Source organism: Scatophagus argus, chromosome 7 (assembly GCF_020382885.2).
Source record: "Scatophagus argus isolate fScaArg1 chromosome 7, fScaArg1.pri, whole genome shotgun sequence".
NCBI classification, from domain to species: domain Eukaryota; kingdom Metazoa; phylum Chordata; class Actinopteri; family Scatophagidae; genus Scatophagus; species Scatophagus argus.
Genome location: NC_058499.1, coordinates 1,581,355 through 1,599,259, shown reverse-complemented (window position 1 = coordinate 1,599,259; position 17,905 = coordinate 1,581,355). Strand labels below are relative to the sequence as shown.

Below are 17,905 nucleotides of genomic sequence, written 5' to 3'. Positions count from 1 at the left end.
AACACATTTTACAGACTTCTTATCCTGATGACAGGATTGTTTTCTGTATTTAGTCTCTGCTGTGTTTTTTTTCCTGCATTCCCATCTGTAAAGGTGCTGTATGAAAAAAATGTGAATTTCTGCACAACAAAAAGTAACTAATCTAAATGGACACCCGCAGTATTTCAGATTTATAAAAATGGATTTGACCTACTTCACTTCGCTGTAAAGGCTCTCACATGAAAGAAAATGCCAAATTGAGTAAAAAGGTTTTAATTAATATAATTAAGAGCTAATGCTTAGCTGCAATGATCAATCAACGCAGGTGGCAAAGGCACAGAAGAAGAAGCAAACGTGGAGGTAAACAATGCGGGATTTAAAATCCTTTCAAGTTTCTTAGAGCTCCACGATTCACATGATTGATTTCAGTGAGAAGCTGAATGTAAATATAACTTTTGTTTGGTTAAAAGAAAACTCCGCAGGGCTCCTTTAAGGCCAGCACAGGAAAGAAAGTGTCAGATGTTCTCAGCAGAGGGCAGCATTCAATCACTCACTTCAATAGTCTAATAACCTTCACATGACTGACAGCGTGAAGTTGCCTTCAGGCTGTGAGGCACAGACAAAAGTGTGAGCATGAAAGATCCTCAATGGGCTTTTACCAACTTTGTAACCTGTACGTGGGCTCTCCAGAGAGGCCATGACAGTCGCTGGGTTTTTTTCTCTGTCCTCTTTCACAAAACAACAAGACACTGAAGATGAGATTTTAATGGTGCGATGATAAGCATAATGGAGAGCCATGCAGGTCCCCGCTAACAACAGCATGTCTAATGAATAGGTTCAGAACTGGGGGGTGGGGGGGGCTGACTTTGGTTTAGGAAGACAGTTGGAAAAGTGAAGTGACTTTGAGAATAAAACTACAATTGAATTAAGTGTTTGCTTTAGACAGGCTGATTCAATGCGCAGATTCGAGGATGGGGGCGTGAAGACAAAGGCCTCGGTTTGCAGCGCACATGGAAATGAAACTGAAAAACGGGCTGAAACGGGTGTCTTACGTCAACATAGTTTGCGTTGATGTAATCCCTCGTCTTCCCGTCTTTGTCAGGCTGTGGCGAGAGTCGCACCCGGCTGTGGTCATCTGAAGTTCCAAGACAAGAAAACAGAGTGAAATGTGGATAATCAATATGGAAAACAAATTTTAATTCAGGTCAGGCATTACTTATATTTTTATTTTCGTCAAAAAAATCCCACAAAAAGACAAACAGTCGGCCTGTCTCTCAATACTGTTTGACTTCCTGTCAGCTCGCACCTCATTGGTTCCTACAGAAGACGTAAATCTTTAAAAACACACAACTATTTTGTTCAATTTTTTAAAACAAGGTTCAGTAACTTCCCCCAACAGATGCTCACTGGAGGAAAACAAGAGGAGACAACGCATTTGTTGGGACTATTTTCAGCGGCGGATTAATCCACATTTGTTGCTCTAGTGAGTATTTGTGGCAGCAGGATGTTGTATGGAGGACTGCAAACTGAAAATTGAGCTGCAACAAATTATGAAGTTACAAAAAGCACATATTGACGGTACTGAAGCGCACTCACAGGCCAGGATGTTGCTGTATCTGTTTTTAGTCTTGTTGTCAGGATGGTTGGAGCTGTCAGTCGTCATCCCCATGTCCACCGTGCACACCTGAACCTCCTGAACACACACACACACACACACACACACACAAAGACAAGATATCTGAACTGACCAGATACTTCAGTTTGAAAATTTTATTTCTGTATTTGAGCTTTTAGAGACGTTCTACTTTCCATTTGTTTTCTATCTATTTATTTAACAGCTGGAGTGCAATATGAAATAGATCTTGAAGCAAGCAGTCATACAAGAACTAAATAAATTAATAAAGTGAAATACAGTCTAAAAATGGCTCAGGAACTGATTTAATCTGATCAAACAACAAGTCAAAATATTGTGTTAAAATCATTACTTTCGGTCTTTGAAAGCATTGCTCAAGTCACAGTGACCTACAGAGATTACGTAAAACATCGAGTTCACTCGTCCAACACCCATCTTCAGATATTCTTATCTGCGTGGAAATTTTTAACTGTGATGTTTCTCCTTAAACTTGCAGATTGGAGCTTTTGTCTCCCCCTTCTGGCAGTGGGAGTTATTACACAAACACTGACAATGTGCTCATGACGTGCGGGAAGGTCGACTGAAATACAGCAGAGGGTAACAGCCGTTCAGTCCCACACTGCAAGTTTAAGGGAACCGTTTTATTACTTTTTGCATGAGAGCTGCTCTAAAGCGAAGCCAAAACCTCTACATTGCCCCCCGGTGGCTGGCTGCAGTACAGCTCATAACCCTATCCCCCTCCATGTTAGCATATGGGACTCAAAAGTAAAAAACACTCAAAAGTACACAAAATTTTTCCCAAATTGGCCTTCTGTCATTTTAGGTAGTTTTTAATCACACTGAACACTCCAGGTGTTCATTTTTCTGATAAGTTTGGTTTAATTTAGTTATTTGATGCTATAAAAAGAGGCTGAAATGTCATGATTGACAGCTGAGTGCTGCTCCTTATTGGGCCAGACAGGTGTGTGGGCGGGAACTCGAGACTGTGGCTCCAAATGATGTCACCAGAACAAAATGGTAGCACTTGCATCAGGAATATTTTGGCTTCGCTTTTGTACAGCAAGAGGAAGTGGCCATCTTTAAATAAGTCAATGTGAAAAACTGGAGATATTAACGTCTACATTATTCGTTTCTCTTCATATTTGTGATCTAGAAAAGCTGTTTTTATATTCGTGTTGTCATGAGTCCGTTTAAAGTTTTCAGGACAACAAAGCGAAGCCGGGAAGTGAAAAAACTTTTTTGGCTCATTCTTATAAGACACCCATGATCAGTTCTGCTGGTGTGAAACAGCAGCCGTCCTGTCACATCCATCATTTCACATCAGCAAAAACACTTGGCATTACAAGACAAAACAAAGAACAGAGCTACGAGTGCAGCAGCGCTCCGTCAGTGAATAAAGACATCGGGAGGAGGGCGTCTTACCTCGTAACTCTCCTTCAGTATCTAATGATGAGGGTGAGGATGCAGCAGGCGGCAAGGACGTTTCCGTGACAACACAGTCAAACAAAGAGGTGCAAAAAATACAAATTACAAGACAACACAGAGAAGAACTCCAGCCCAACACGTCTCACAACAGAGCTCATGCTACTGCGAACACAAAGGGAGGATCAACCCAAAGAGAAAAGGTTTAGTTAATCCAAAGTTCACAGTCATCTGACAACACATAGAAGGATTGTTTTGTTGATGGTCTGGACGTGCCCGCTGCCTTCTGGGACCGTCGGGGGGCTGATACGCCACCTCTTGGTCTGTGAATACATTCAAGTATTTACATTGTTGGGTACCTTAAGTTTGAGACTTCTGGATGTCTCGCTGTGGGACGACAATGAGTCCTGCTGCTCAGAGAACTGAGAGTTAAGGTTTTCATTTTTCTCTTAATTGACTCTGAGGTCTTTTTCTTTCTTCCTTCACTTCTTGTATGTTTATCATATTTTTCTTTTTGTCAGCAAAAAAAAATAAAATTAATCTGCAACAGTTTTCCCAATTGATGGATGTATAACAATACAACAAATCCCCTGCACGTCCCAGACTGTCTGCAGCCTTCTTGTCTTTGTGTTGGTTTTTCCTTCTGTGGTGCTTTCACAAACAAAACAGAGTGGAGCCTCGATTCGCGCAGACACGGAGGCCTGACGCCTGACGCCTGTGCTGCCGACAGGTGAGAGACACCTGAGGCTCTGCTCTCACCCACGAGTGAACGCAGGCTCCTCACAAAGAGACCAATCCCGACGTCAGCATCAGCTGGCTGAGTGACTGCGCTAATTAAGCTTTAACAACGCAGTCAGGGACGCTGACGTCACGTAATGTGGCCGTCAGACTACGTCACATGATCACAGCTCATCGTGCAGCATGCAAACACACGCCACAGGCAGGTAGACAGCGGGCATATCATTTACATATGAGTACTTAGTATTGAGTCTTAATGGTGGATGGAAACTCAATCCAGTCTTTGTACCTCAAAGTGTTGCTGAAAGCGGCGGGTGTCGTGAAGCTCGGCCACGTGTTTGACATACTCCTTCACTGAGAAGGTTGTTTCCTCACCTGGAAGACAAACAGGAAACAAAGCTGCTGGTTTTCAAAGAAAAGACATTTTTGGAAAATTGAGAACAATTTCCAAAGTGAGGACATATTTAAAAGGCGGGATGTGTTCAGAGAGTAAAGACATCACCAGAAGTGAATGACATCTTTTTTAATGTGACGACATTTTTTTGGACAAAAGAGAGGATTTTTAAGTGAAGGAAGCGAATATTAACGAAATGCAGACGAGCTTCAGGCCCGTTTAGTGTGACATGATGTCACACATGATGCACGTTGGGACTGTGAAGTCGTTTTAAACTGTGTGAATGAATCTGTTCAGACTGGACTGTCACGTCTGTGTGTCCTCACATGAACACAAACGTGTGTGTGTGTGTGTGTGTGTCTTACCGGATGTTACTGAGGCAGCTGACGGCGCAGCGATGACTCTGGGTGATGAGCTGTCATCGATGTAGAAATGAGCCGTCTGAAAACAGGTCCTGCACACACACACACACACACACACACACACACACCATACTGTATTTACATTTCACCATGAAAATGCTGTCTTGTGTTTTATGTGAATATACTACATGAAATACTATGGGACTTCCTAAACAGGAAATCCAAATCCTGCAGAAAAAGCGAGTTTTGCTTTGGCGGGAAAATCAGTTTCCGCTTCCCACAAACGAAAAGGCAGAAGATGCTTTTGTGCTCGTGTGACTCCGCGTTGGCCCACATTTTGGAGAACACGCGCTAATCTTTAGAAAACACAGGAAAAACGATGTTGTGTTAATCCTCGACACGTTTTTAAACGGATGAAACCGCGTGTGATGAACCTGCGTTTGTCTCGCGGATTAACACCCGCAGGGAAAGAAGAGCGGGAAAAGCTTTGGGCTCAGAGATTAGAGACGAAACAAGCGAGTCTGACAGGAGGGACAGGAAGTCTCATGGACATGAACACTCCTGTACTGCTGCTCCTCAGGCGGCTTCCGTCTCATTTTGTTGATGAGTTGAAAAAGAGGCTTTTGGTTAACACATCCACAGCGGTGTCCATTACTGTACGTCTCCTCTGACAAACAGATATAACGAGTGAATGAAAAAAATGGACGGAAATGAAATCGTCACATCAAAGATGTTTACATCTAATGTAACGCGAACTGAAGACGATTTCATCGGTTATCGCGAGAACGTTTGGAAGCTTTTAATGTGACCGACTGAACTTGTGTTTGTTTAGAATCATGTTAAATAACTGAATAAATCAAAACTAAATAAAAATTGTAGGAGGTTTGAGTCCTGCTGAGAAGAAAACGGAGCAGAAAATTACCTGAATTCATAAATTTGTAGTTTTTATTCATTAAACCTAAGCAGCAGCTTTCAAAGATAACTGACACAACTAGCCTGTAAAACAGAGAAATTCCTGCAGTCCCACGACACGTGAACAGCTCACGCCGACAGGCAGCGTCAGACGGCCTGTTTAAACTCATCTTCTGACAGATGCTGTGCGATGCTCGGCCACAACACGTAACTCTGCTGCTGTTCATTGGCCAACTTAGTGTATTTTACTTGTTTATCTGCCGAAACGACTTAATCTGATTACACTGATGTCGGCTGTAAGGAGCTCAGCGGGAACTTTGACGGGAAAGCAGCTGCTGCTCATTAACAAGCACGCTCAGCCGCTTCTCAGGTCACGTTCAGGACGTGCAGGAGGTTCCTGTGATGAGGGTCAGACCCGTGGACACTTCCGTCCTTCTGTCTCTCCGTGGTGTTTCTGAGCAGCACTCGGGACTCCTACAGGAATCCGGTGCTTTTAAAAACTGTTTGGCCGCATGCTAATTTGCTGTGCATCTCTCAGCTTTTTGCAAACTAGTGCAGTCCACCAAAACCCCCTCAACCCGCTTGACCTCAAAAGCACAGCAGCAGTGTCCAAATGAGCACCGTGTTGTCGGGGAAAAGGACTCAACAGCAGCGGGATTAGTGCGGTTTGGCCTCCCGCCGCTCGCCCTACAACACGCTGACACGATTCCTTCTGTCCGACATAATCAGACGGATGTCCTTTTCTGTCCCCCGACCCTCCGTGGACGAGTGGACGCCCGCGTCGCTGCAGCCAAGGTCCACTCTCCACTGAGGATTAATCCCCTGCTCCTCGGATTATCACCGGCTTAAGCACTGCTCAATCTTGGAGATACAACAACAGGCGGAGCGCAGAACAAGAACAATATGCTGACTCTCCCGCCCTGCACACTCGGTCTTTAAAAACACCACTAAAACCGGTTACACTGATTTCGACAGCCCTGTCTTTCACTGGCTATTTCACGGTCTGCGTGTTTCCTGTCTTTCTGTACAGTCAAAGATGTTTTCAGAAAAAGAATAAACTTTGGGACTTTGGGAGGGTTACGCCCGAAACATGTACTTAAAGGTACTCTTAAACAATTCCCAAAGAAACTTTTATCTCCTCCAAAATGGTATTTCACACATCTCAATGAAAAAATGAAAAGCAGATCTGTTGAGGTGATGGAGTCAAAAACAGTGCTGTCCACACACAAGTGAAAGAGCTTCGTTCAGTCCTTCAGTCCCCAGTGAGACACAACTGTCTTCGCTCCACCCTCCTCCTCATGTTGTGTGTGATGGGGTTGAAGGGCAGGTAGAAGCGTACAGGTGTTAGTGGGAGGGGCTCTTTTCTTACCTTCACAATCGACTGACTGAACGTAATTTCATAATTCCAAACATAACTTTCTATCTGGTTTGATAACGAGGTGCTTTTAGCTTAGCAGCCACAGTGAGGATTTCAGCTTAAAACGTGTTAAAAATGTCTTTTCAGTTGCACGTGGAAACTGGCGGAGACTGAGGTTAGTGGATGAGCTGTATGGAGCCATTTTGTGTTTCTTAACCCAATCTCCAGCTTCTTCAGCTGTCTGAGAGCGTGATGCAGCGCTGTTTGTCTGTGAAGCCCCCTGAACGTTTTGTGGACAAAAAACTAAACCTGCAGGTGGGCGAGGGGATAATGAGTGAATTTTCTCTAATGGCAAAACAATCAAATAAATGCAGCTTGAAATCCAGCAGCAGTGCTGACCTCCAGTAGACCAGGATGCCGATGAGGATGACCAGGCCGAGGACGGTGAGGGTGGAGATGACGGCCAGAGGAACCACAGCCTTCCTCTCTCTCTCCCTGATCGAACCAACTCTGGACTCATGGCTGCTGTTGCTGGCGTCTGAGGAGACACGACAGGAAAGGACGGAAACCGAAGTCAGAGGAGGTTTGACTACAGGTGGACAAGCTGCTCTTCTTATAGAAAGACACCAAGAGTACTCCAGTGCTGTGATGTGCCCCTTCAGCCAAACAGCCTGTTGATCAGCTGATCCATTTTCTCTTCTGTGATAAACGTTCAAGTTCATATTTTTCCCATCTACTCGCTGTGACCACACGAGGCTGAAGTGCACACCAACTCATGTTCTAAACAGGACTTAAAGCATCAGTGTTTGACTCCAGGTGGGTTTTAATTTCTCCATGCACATACATGATGTGGTTTTTTTTTCTTTTTTTGCTAGAAACGTCAGCTGACGGCAGACGAGTGTTGATTGGTGCTCAGTGTCGTCTCCACAGTCAGTGTGTTGAGCGCAGTGTTACCTTTGCCAATAGAAAAACGATGAACAAAACTACCAAAATAAACCGATTCTGCTTCTGAGGTTTTGTTTTTTATTAAAAACTTTGGTACACGTCCTCATCCCTCTCGACATGTGACCACAGACAGCGTGATAAGTGGGTGGAGCTTCCAGGTCAGAGAAGTGAAGCCAGTCTGTGCATGTGACATGCTGTAATACAATAGCATGACGTATGAACAACTAGAGACCCGACGGCCACCTAAGATGACTCGAGTTAAACTGAACCTCCAGAGGAGCTCGGCTTCCTTGAACCTCTGTACAACTAAAACTGAAATATTCCTGGATCTTTAATAACTCCTTCAAAAAGACACGTGCTGAAACACAATGTACCTCCATTCACATGTGCCCACTTTACAGCACGAACACTCACATTCAAACCACCTGCCAAACCAATCAGGAAGCATAACTGTAACTTTGAATAATGGGAAAAGAAAACCCGATGGCTGAACCTGACCTCACCAAGCTGCTGCTGAATCCTCCTTTTATTGTCTCGTAACCACAAAGGAAAACAAGAATGTGGATGAAAAGAAGATTTCTTAAGGCGAGGCTCAGGAAGTTCATTTCCAGATCAGAGTCAGTGGAGACAAAGCACAAGCATTTCATTATTGTGCTTTGTTATTGTGCAAGAACTAGTCTTGTGTCATTTGTGAATCTGCTCCATCTTTCTTTCTTTTATTTAATTATTTATTTAAGTTATTAAACAATGCAAGTCAGACTAATAGCGGAGCTGTACAAAGTATTAGTAAAACACAATCCGGCACATTAAGACCCAAGCATGGTGAGACTTTATGATGTATCGCTCGCTAACATATAAATCATAATTCTATATTAACAATATCAGTAGTGTAATAGTGTTTAATGCGTGTACCTCATTTAAGGTTTTTATACCAAATGTATAAGATGTGACTTAAAATTAGGAAAATCGTAAGTTTTAGTATGATTACACTAAATAATTTAGGGTCAAGACAAAACACTGAATTATAAAAGTGGTCGTAAATGAAGAGTTTGCTCTTAATGCTGTGCTGATCCAAATGATCGGGTTCACTAAAAAGAGTCAGAATCCACATCAAGACCAAAAACTGTAGTGAAACCAGGACAGATTTGGACACAGTTAGCCACAGCTTGACCTCAGTCTCAGGCAGGACGGACTAACCGAAGGGCCTGCCAAGATGTTTTTGTAGAAGGCACCAAAGAGAAGAGAAATAAGATCCTGAAAATAAGAGCTGCATTGGGCCCATAGCTCACCAGAAAAGTCCAGAACCACTGCAGTCCCATTGCTGGTGATGAAGGACAAAACTGGCGTAACCAAGCATTCACACACTGGTGATGCTGAGGCCACTGGGAGCAATTTAGGGTTTTGTCTAAGGACATATGGAGCCAGGCACTGAGCCAGGGACTGAGCACCGCCGCTGTAGTGTTCTGGATAAAGCTAAAAACCTGAAGAGCTCAGGCATCTTCATCAATGAGCACTTGAAGTCAACCACCACAGAAGGAAAGAACCCTTCCCAGCAAAGACAGCAGCTTGAGCGAGAGGCGATACAACAAACTGATTGTCCGTCCACCTCAAATCCACCACAACAAAGGAAGGCCAACGCTCAGAGGTCGGCTCATTAGTCTCTCATTAGTCCTCACACATGGACTACAATAAACCTGATTCTGAAGGCCAGCTCTTTCAACACTTTGATCCCACTATAATTAACTCCTACAATTTTGATGTTGACCTGTTTTTTTCATCGTTTGATGCCTCTGACCTCCATAGTTTTTATAATGAGACTCAGTTTAATGACATTTTTGTGCCTCCTACTATACGTGACACTCCGCTTTTCATGTGAATATGAGACGTCTTTCCAGCAACTATGACAAATTCATTATTTATCTCCACTCACGTTCTATTATTGCTTTATCAGGAATGTGGCTTACAGAGAAATCTTTGAATGAGAATATAAATGAATGCACACTTGGCTAAGACAGGCAGATCTGGAAGTGGGCTGTCACAGTTCCTGAATCTGAATTTGGGAGGATCTGAATTCTCTGAAGACCTCTGATGTCTGACGCTGAATCTGTTTAGAGCTCTCTGATGGAAAGAACGTTCTACGTTACTGTCAGTGTCATTTATCGCCCACTTAACTCTATCATCAAAGATTTTCCTGAAATTTTCTCAAGTTCTCTTGATCTGACTAACAGTGATGACAACTCTTCAAAATAAAGCTCTTTAAAAATAAATTGGACACCTTAACTGGGGATTTTCTCAATATTCTATTAATTCCTTCGACTAATAACATCTTGAATGAAATCTGGGATGCTGTATGTAGACTTGTTAGAATTTCCCATATTTCAGTTTTATGTAATCAAGGCCAGCAGAGCAAAACATACCAAGAGAGTAATGCACAGAGAATATAAAAGAGCAGGTCAATCATTTCTAAATTTAAAGAAATGCTTTCCAGTATTTCATGGGTGGTCTATATGAGAAAAATAATGTTGATTTATCAAAAAATGTATGAAAGTTATTAGCTTTAGCTTCAGCGAATACTTTCAGATTGGCAGCTTTTCAAGTCGAGACTTCAACAAGCCTTGGTTCACAGCTGACTTATTAAATCTGCTGAATGAAAAGCTACACAGAAAATGTCTCAAACCCTATTCACCTGGGCCCACGGTGTTAATAAACCTTACAGAAATACATATATTCAGTCCATCAGATCTGCAAAAAAGAAATATTTCAGTGAACAACAGAGATCTTTAAAATGTGTTAAAACCCTGTGGAGAGTGATAAACAGGTCGCTGCAAAGAGAAAAATTTGTCACAATTACTGTATGAATTGAATTATATTACCTCTGACCAAATTGCAATTCAAATGTAACTTCATCTTTGATTGGATGTTTGTGTAAAAATTTTAATAAAATCCCTCAATGTGTTCCTGAGATGTCGTGTTCACACGAATGGGAGAGACATCATGTGCTTGTAGTATTTTCAATGACTTTTTAAAAAGCTTTCGATGCAGTTGGCTATCACATCGCACAAGCTGTATAAATATTATTCCATGTTACTATGTGGAAATGGGAAAAAAATTGTTTCCAACAGAAGTTTTTCTACTCCAACAAAGCCAGATTACTTAGTGGGGTTCACAGAGGTCAGGGCTCCATTTGTGGACCATTATTATCTCTTATCAATAATAATAATGATTGATCAGTGATTTTGTTTGTGACAGAGTAGTTCTACATAGTGGTATTGCCACATTGTATTTATTCAAGTTCAAGATCTGAATATTTCTTCCATGTCTGAAGAACAGTAACAAACTGCGTAAAAAGAACACAGAAGATCTAAATGTTTTTGTGGAATAATTATAATACAAAGTACTAAACATATGAAATGTGATTATTTCAGGTCAGTTCAGCCATGAATGTTTGGGTCAGCCCTGCTGACAAGTTCATGGAGAGCCTGTTGTAAGCTTTCTACTGTGTGCCCCCTCAGAGGAAAATTCATTCCATTCATTCAACCGTCCAACCAACGGATCTTTTTCTGCCCTGGACACATGGCAATGATAACAGGCAAAGGAAAGAAAAGGCCTGGAAGGAAGACAGGAAAGGTTACAGACTGAAAAAAACGAAGTGACTCGAAGATCTGATGAGAATAATGGACACAAAACTTCTACTTAAAGTTCCCACTGAAAGAACTGAAATTAAATGATGAAGCTGAACTACATGATGAGGATGAGTCTGTTTCTGTACGTCTGGCTGTCTGAATGTCATGGCCACAGATATAGAAATACACTGGATTGTATTGTAAAGAATCATTCCAGTGTTTTTATTTTGCCTGTTTTATCCCAAGATACACAACAAATAAACAAATAAAAGAGTAGAGAATTTAGTGTTCCTTACATGTGAAGTATTTTAACACAGTATTTTAATGCAACTTAAAAAAAGACTTTTGTTTTCTTATCTGCCTGCAGCAAGTTTTGAGTCTATAAAAATTGATTTACTGAAAATAAGAGCCACCAGTTGGGAGGAAAAAATTAGAAAAAGTGATGAGAAGCTTTGTAATTATTGATGCAAAACATGGTTCTAATCTAAATATGCAGCAGTACTGTTACGTACATGTGATATATGTAAAACCAACCGGTACTTTAGTATCCTCAGTCCTCACTCAGATCATTGGACAGTTTGTAAAACTGTATTGTTGAGAGCTTTGTGAACTGCTCTGTTTACTGAGGAGTTTTGGTCTTTTTGTGACTGCAGTGCAGCGTATTCAGCAACAGGACACTGCAGGTTGGGCTGGTGTTTAAACCACTGGGAGCTTTGAGGAGCTCTGCTGCACTCTGGTGGCCATGACCAGTAACGTTTGGGAAGAGAAGATCTCTGACAGTGAGTTACAAACTGAATTTCTAAAACTGCAAATGATTTTGGACATCATTACAAGTACTTGCACTCCAATGGTCCTAAAACGTAAGAGTCACCACTTACATTTTTAACAAATCTGCTGACGCGTTGTGCTGTGAAGCCTTCACCAACTGACAGCAATGAGACTGCACATCAAGCAATCAACAACCAGCATGTAAACAATTAAAACTAACCATTAAAACCAACTCAACTAAAAATGATAAAGAAATGATTTTAAAAAACTGTATAAAGAAACCACACAAATAAAGAAAACCACTCCAAACGAGGGAGAGATGTGGTGACTCTTACTTCTTGTTACCACTGGAGCTTTGATTTAAATCTGTGGGATTAATTCAGAGTATTGGCATTTCACTGAGCTCTGTGACAGACTGGGAACCTGACCAGGATGTCCGTACCAAACTCGCTAAATGTGAACTGGTTTAGATTCCAGCCTTTCAAAACCCTGAACAGAATAAATAGAAAATGGACGAATGAGTGTTACTAAAATTAAAGTGACGGATGAAGGTAGCGAAGGCACGTTCATCAAAGTTAATGGATCCTGCCTGGTGACGGTGTAACGGGTGATGTTTTACCTTGCATGCATGAACTTTCTCTCTTTTGCTTTCCCAGATAAAAATGAGGAAATGAAATGTGATGTTGTTGTTGACAGATGGAGGATTAGTCATCTTTTTGATGCCCAGAGCTCTTCCTGATTCCTTGGCATTTTGCAGGTGTAATGCAGCTTTTTGCCCACACGACAGCTTTTTTACCTGCCACTGGCTCCTCTTCCTCCGACTCTCTTTCTGTGCGCTCGGAGATACTGAAGTCAGAGGACGTCTCGTTGTCATACAGGCTTTCGCTCTGACCTGAGCCGCTCTCCTCCTCCCCACCCAGCGACCAGGGTGAAGCCGAGGTTACCGCAGGAAGGGTTGGCGTTCCTGTGGCATCTCCTACCTCCGAGGTGATGGCACTACCGCTCTCGTTTTCAAAATAGAACGCTGAGGAGCGTTCATCAAAATCATCAGGGCTTTGGCCAGACTCAGACGTCGTTGACGGGGGGATGGTGTTAATGACTTCGGTTGAATATGGCAATGCGCTGTCTCCAGAGGCAGAGATTTGGACCCTATCCCACTCCTGATCTATGCCCTCCTGGGAGTCAGGGAACAGGGCCGAACCGGAGGCACTGCTGCTAGCGTCTAATGCCTGTCCTTCTGGGATGGGGGTGAAGGAGGACACTGAGGGTAAGGAAGGGAGGGCAGAGGTTTTTAGGAAGGGGTTCCCGTCTGATGCCGAGAACCAGGGATCCCTGATGCCAGACGTTGTGGCTGCAACAGAAATGGGCAGGTCACTATAGGTGACAGGGGCGTGGTGGAAGTGTGAAGAGGATGATGAGGGAGAAATGGCACTATGGGAGAGCAGAGACTGGTCTAAGGACAGACCATCGGAACCCACCACAGACAGAGAGTGTAGAAGATTGTCTATGCCAAAACCAGAGGCTGAGGAGAAGCCAATACTAGAGTATAAATCTAAGCTAACAGAGTCCCAGGCTGAGGATGGCAGAGGTACATGAGAAGAGGCATGCAACCAGGATGAGGACACTGATGGCTCCAGAGAACAGCCGCACATGGGGTCCACGTCACTAGCTAATGGAAACCCATCACCACTGACCTCGGGAAGTAAAGACTCTATTGTGCTCCCCATGGCAAATCTTGAGTCCTCAAACCCAACTGAGAAAGAACGGGACAAGCCTGGAGTTGCACCAGAAAGGGTGAAGTCACTAGAGAGGAGAACTGAAGGCTGCAGGGTGGGGCTGAGAGACAGAGAGACTGTTGAGAGTGACGGATCCCAGAAGGATTCGGATGACTCGGCGGCAGTCGTGGTGCCAGATGGATCAGGCACAGTTTGGAGAGGAGGAGTATCACTAAATATTGAGGGGTCAGGTGAAGGTACCGATGAAGACCCAGACACCAAATCACCATCGCTATCATTATCATCAAACCCGAGCGGGGGGGAGACAGGGACAGTCTCCCAACCAGACAGGGGGTGTGAGGGTTGAGGGAGGCGAGGCAGGGAGGAGGGAGGGAGAACGGGGGTTGGAGGAGAAGCTGAATACAGCGGTGTGATAGCGGCATGCTGGGAGTCCAATGCAGAAGCAGACAAAACAGGCCAAGATGAGGAATTAGGGTCATGCAGGCAGGTTGAGGGGGCGGCGCCAGGGTCTGCAGTGTCACACAGAGGGAAGGATTCAAAGGAGGTGGAAGAGGAGGAGGGGAGGACAGTGGGGCTCTCACCATTGGACAGCGGCTGTGTGGTCTGCAATAGAACGCCACTCAACTGGACAGAGGCCGTGGTGGATGAAAAATGGGGCATGCTGGGACTTGTAGGCCTACTTGGAACCGCTTCACTTGAGGAGGGTGTTTGGGAGGTCGAACTTTCAGCCTGGATCTCTGGAAGACCTCCGGGCCCAGTGGACACACCTCCATCAGTGGTGGCTTCTTCGTTAAGGCCTGGGTTTGTCTCCGCCTGGATGAAGGGTGACGATGTTGTTGTGCTAATTATATCACTGGTACGTGACCTCAGTGTGGTCATGGTGGTGCTGTATGTACCACCTTTTGTCTTTGCAATGGTGAACGAAGTAGTCGCAGTACTAACAGCATGTTCTGTTCTTTCAGAGTCTTTTGGACTGATGCCTCCAAGAACACCATCTGTTTTTGCACTGTGGTATAAAGGAGTAGTGGAAGTGGAAATGAAGACTTCCTTGGTTGTAGTTGTGGAGTAAAATGGAACACTGCCACTGAATTCAGCACTTCCTCTGGTTTCTGGAGGCAGGGTGACCTCTGGTGGCTGCATGGAGGTACCGTGGTGTGCTGTATCTTCAGAGCGACTAAGGAATGGATCATGCTGGGTGGATCTGACCCAGGGAATCGGATTAGTGGAGGTTTCACTTTGACCAGATCCTACTGTTGTGCTTCTGATGCCAGGTAGAGGTAAAAGAGGCGGTCCAGAAGTTGTGGTCCTGGGTGAGTTTGTAGGAATCCAGACAGGATCATAATCCTCAGTCTGGACTGGTTCATTCCAAGACGGATCAGGTTCATAGTCTCCCTGTTGGTGAGAGAAAGAAATAATGATTGTTGTAACTAAACAATGTCATGCAGTATAAGATAAATAAAAATGTTTCTTTACCTCACTGTTGAATTCATCTGAATCTGGATCCAGTGCATTTTCTGGAAAAAAGGCACAGGTTGTGACAATAGTTAGACAAAATAAATTAAAACAAGAACTTAAGTAAATCTTTCACAAAATGTCAATCTCAATTTAACTCTCAACTATTTTGATCTTAAAATTTCTGACTTGTACTTATATTGCTGTTAATTTTCCAAGGTTGAAAACAGTTCAAAAAAGCAGAGACGTGACAAAAGGTAAAACAGTTTGATGAGAACATCATAGCAGGGAAAATGCAAACCCTGGGATGCTGCGTTTCAGAAAAATAAAAAGATAAATCCCACCTAAGAAACTTGATGAAATTTGAATGTGTTGCTCGTTTAGGATGGAAAACGGGAAGGACAGAATGCCAAATGGTGACAAACACTTGCATGCAGACACATCAGACACATTTGGACTTTCATGCATGGATTCCCCCCGAAGACACAAGCAAACACAGAAAACAAAAAGCATTTGCAATTAATCATTTTTCAGTTTCATCCTTCTTGTAAAACTAGACGAGCAACAAAAAGGAATTTGAATGTACAACTCTCTTTCCATTGTCTAAACTTTTTGGTATTCAAACTCCACCCGTCTGTCACCTAAGAGGGACAAAACAAACTTAAGTTATTTGCAAATGCCACATATGTTGACTGAGCTGAGACGCACAGCACACGGCGGGCATGTCAGGGGGCAGGTGATGTGGCTCTTACCTGTCTGAGGCTAAGTCATACATCATGGCGACCAGATCAGACTGGTTTGTGAAGCATGAGGTGAGGTTTTATAAGTTTAATGAACTGGGTTTGAGGGAGATGACTCTGGGTTTGATGCAAAAAGTGGTCAAAAACGAACATTAATTTATTAATGAAGCAATGTTTGATGATGTGAATGAACTGAAAATGACATTTGATTTTGTTCTCAAATTAATTATTAATCAGTCAATCAGAAAGTGAATTGATTGTACCTCTCATAATTACTTATTTTATTCAGCACCTACAGCTTCAAAACAGCAAACATTTACTTTCTTTTTTCTTTATTTCATGCAATTATAATACTAATATTTTGAAATGAATTTATTTGAAATAACGAGGTGCTCCTCGTAGGACCTTATGTTGGAGAAAATGTGTGGTAGTTAATGACATGAGATAAACAAATTTTTTATTCCATTTGAATTGTGCCATGAAATATGATGTTTGTCAATAATTTTAGTAGAAGATTTTAGAAAGTCGCAGTTTGTTGTAAAAGCCATCAGTGAAGGACTATTTAATTTAGCATGAAACTGCTCACTTCATCATCAATAACTTTCTACAGCTAACAGTTTAAAAATTGCAAAATACTGTAAATAGATACTCTGCTCTGTAAACTAGCTAGCATACGGGATGGCTCCATAAGAATTCAGTGGGTGTTAAAGAAGACATCAGTTATGTGACTTTTTGCTATGTAGTCTTTGTAATCACGTATCTTCACAGTCTTATTCTTAAGCAGTTTTATGATAATTGTCTGTGACTTTCTTGACAAAATTATCTTTTAATTGACAAACGTGCTAATAATCACAGCTGTAGACCAAGCTAGCGATTAATGTTAAGCTAGCCGAGCTGTGGTACCGCTAAGCTAACGTCAGTATCTTTATTCAACTCGAAAACACAAAAGCCTTTTCAGTGACAATCATGCACTAAAAATATATGTCAACAGCTGTGCAATTTTTAGGTGCAGCTGAGATTTGTTCATGTTAGCTTAGCAAACATGTTACAGACAAAAAACAAAACAAAAACGAGTCAAGTAAACGGTGTAGAATATCACCCACTCATGCAAGCTGACGCTGAAATAGGATGCAGTGGATTTTTTTTTCTTTGTAACAAGATATATTAGTTTATTTAATATAAAGTTCATTTGAAATACAAAGTTTCTACGATAATCATTCCAATCCATGTTACACAAAACGCTGCTGCACACATGCAATCATTTCTCTTACTGTGACAGGCAGGTGGGACGGACGCCACATAATAAAAACAAAACAAAGATGGCAACTTTGTCTTTCCATGTGACACGAAGGGACACAAGAAATAACCCACACCAAGCATGTTGCTTCATCTTAGGGATATAGAAATATATGGAGAAAGCAGATTTCAGGAGCACAAATAGAAACAGTTAAAAACAGAAAAAGAACTATGTATGATTAAATCCTTACAAAACACAAAATAAATACCCCACAGTGATCAGGAGTGTGAAGGGTGAGATAAAGAAGAGGGAAACAAAAAAATGCCTTTCATTCAGGGTTCAGAGACAGCATGAGTGGGAAGGTTGAAATGCTTCTAAAAGAACAGTAATGTGGCTGATATTAAAACATAAGACCAGAAAAGTAAAACAAGTTGAAATGAGTTCAGTGCTAACACAGGAACTCTCCCCAGCAGAGATTAGCCAATAAAGCTGTTCCTTCACAATTTGTAAATGGTCCGTTTGTCTTGTTTGATAGTTTGCTAGGCTAGCAGTTTCTCAGTGTTTACAGTCTTTGTGCTAAGCTAGGCTACTGATGGTTGTGTGTTAA

General features: G+C 42.4%; 1 protein-coding gene across 4 annotated transcripts in view; it reads right to left on the bottom strand.

Annotated features, from left to right (window-relative positions):
- ptprz1a (protein tyrosine phosphatase receptor type Z1a) overlaps positions 1 to 17,905 on the bottom strand; it is a 61,222-nt gene that overhangs the window by 8,237 nt on the left and 35,080 nt on the right. Inside the window, exons 11-19 of one of the 4 annotated variants that reach the window (XM_046393645.1) lie at positions 15,343 to 15,383; positions 14,451 to 15,261; positions 12,930 to 13,484; positions 7,197 to 7,335; positions 4,532 to 4,620; positions 4,062 to 4,147; positions 3,035 to 3,055; positions 1,576 to 1,672; positions 1,032 to 1,114 (exon numbers count right to left, since the gene is read on the bottom strand). In XM_046393645.1, coding sequence (XP_046249601.1) covers positions 1,032 to 1,114; positions 1,576 to 1,672; positions 3,035 to 3,055; positions 4,062 to 4,147; positions 4,532 to 4,620; positions 7,197 to 7,335; positions 12,930 to 13,484; positions 14,451 to 15,261; positions 15,343 to 15,383 — 1,922 coding nt within the window. The remainder of the gene's footprint in view (positions 1 to 1,031; positions 1,115 to 1,575; positions 1,673 to 3,034; positions 3,056 to 4,061; positions 4,148 to 4,531; positions 4,621 to 7,196; positions 7,336 to 12,929; positions 13,485 to 14,450; positions 15,262 to 15,342; positions 15,384 to 17,905) is intronic. The other 3 variants (XM_046393646.1, XM_046393648.1, XM_046393649.1) reach the window with 3 other exon arrangements.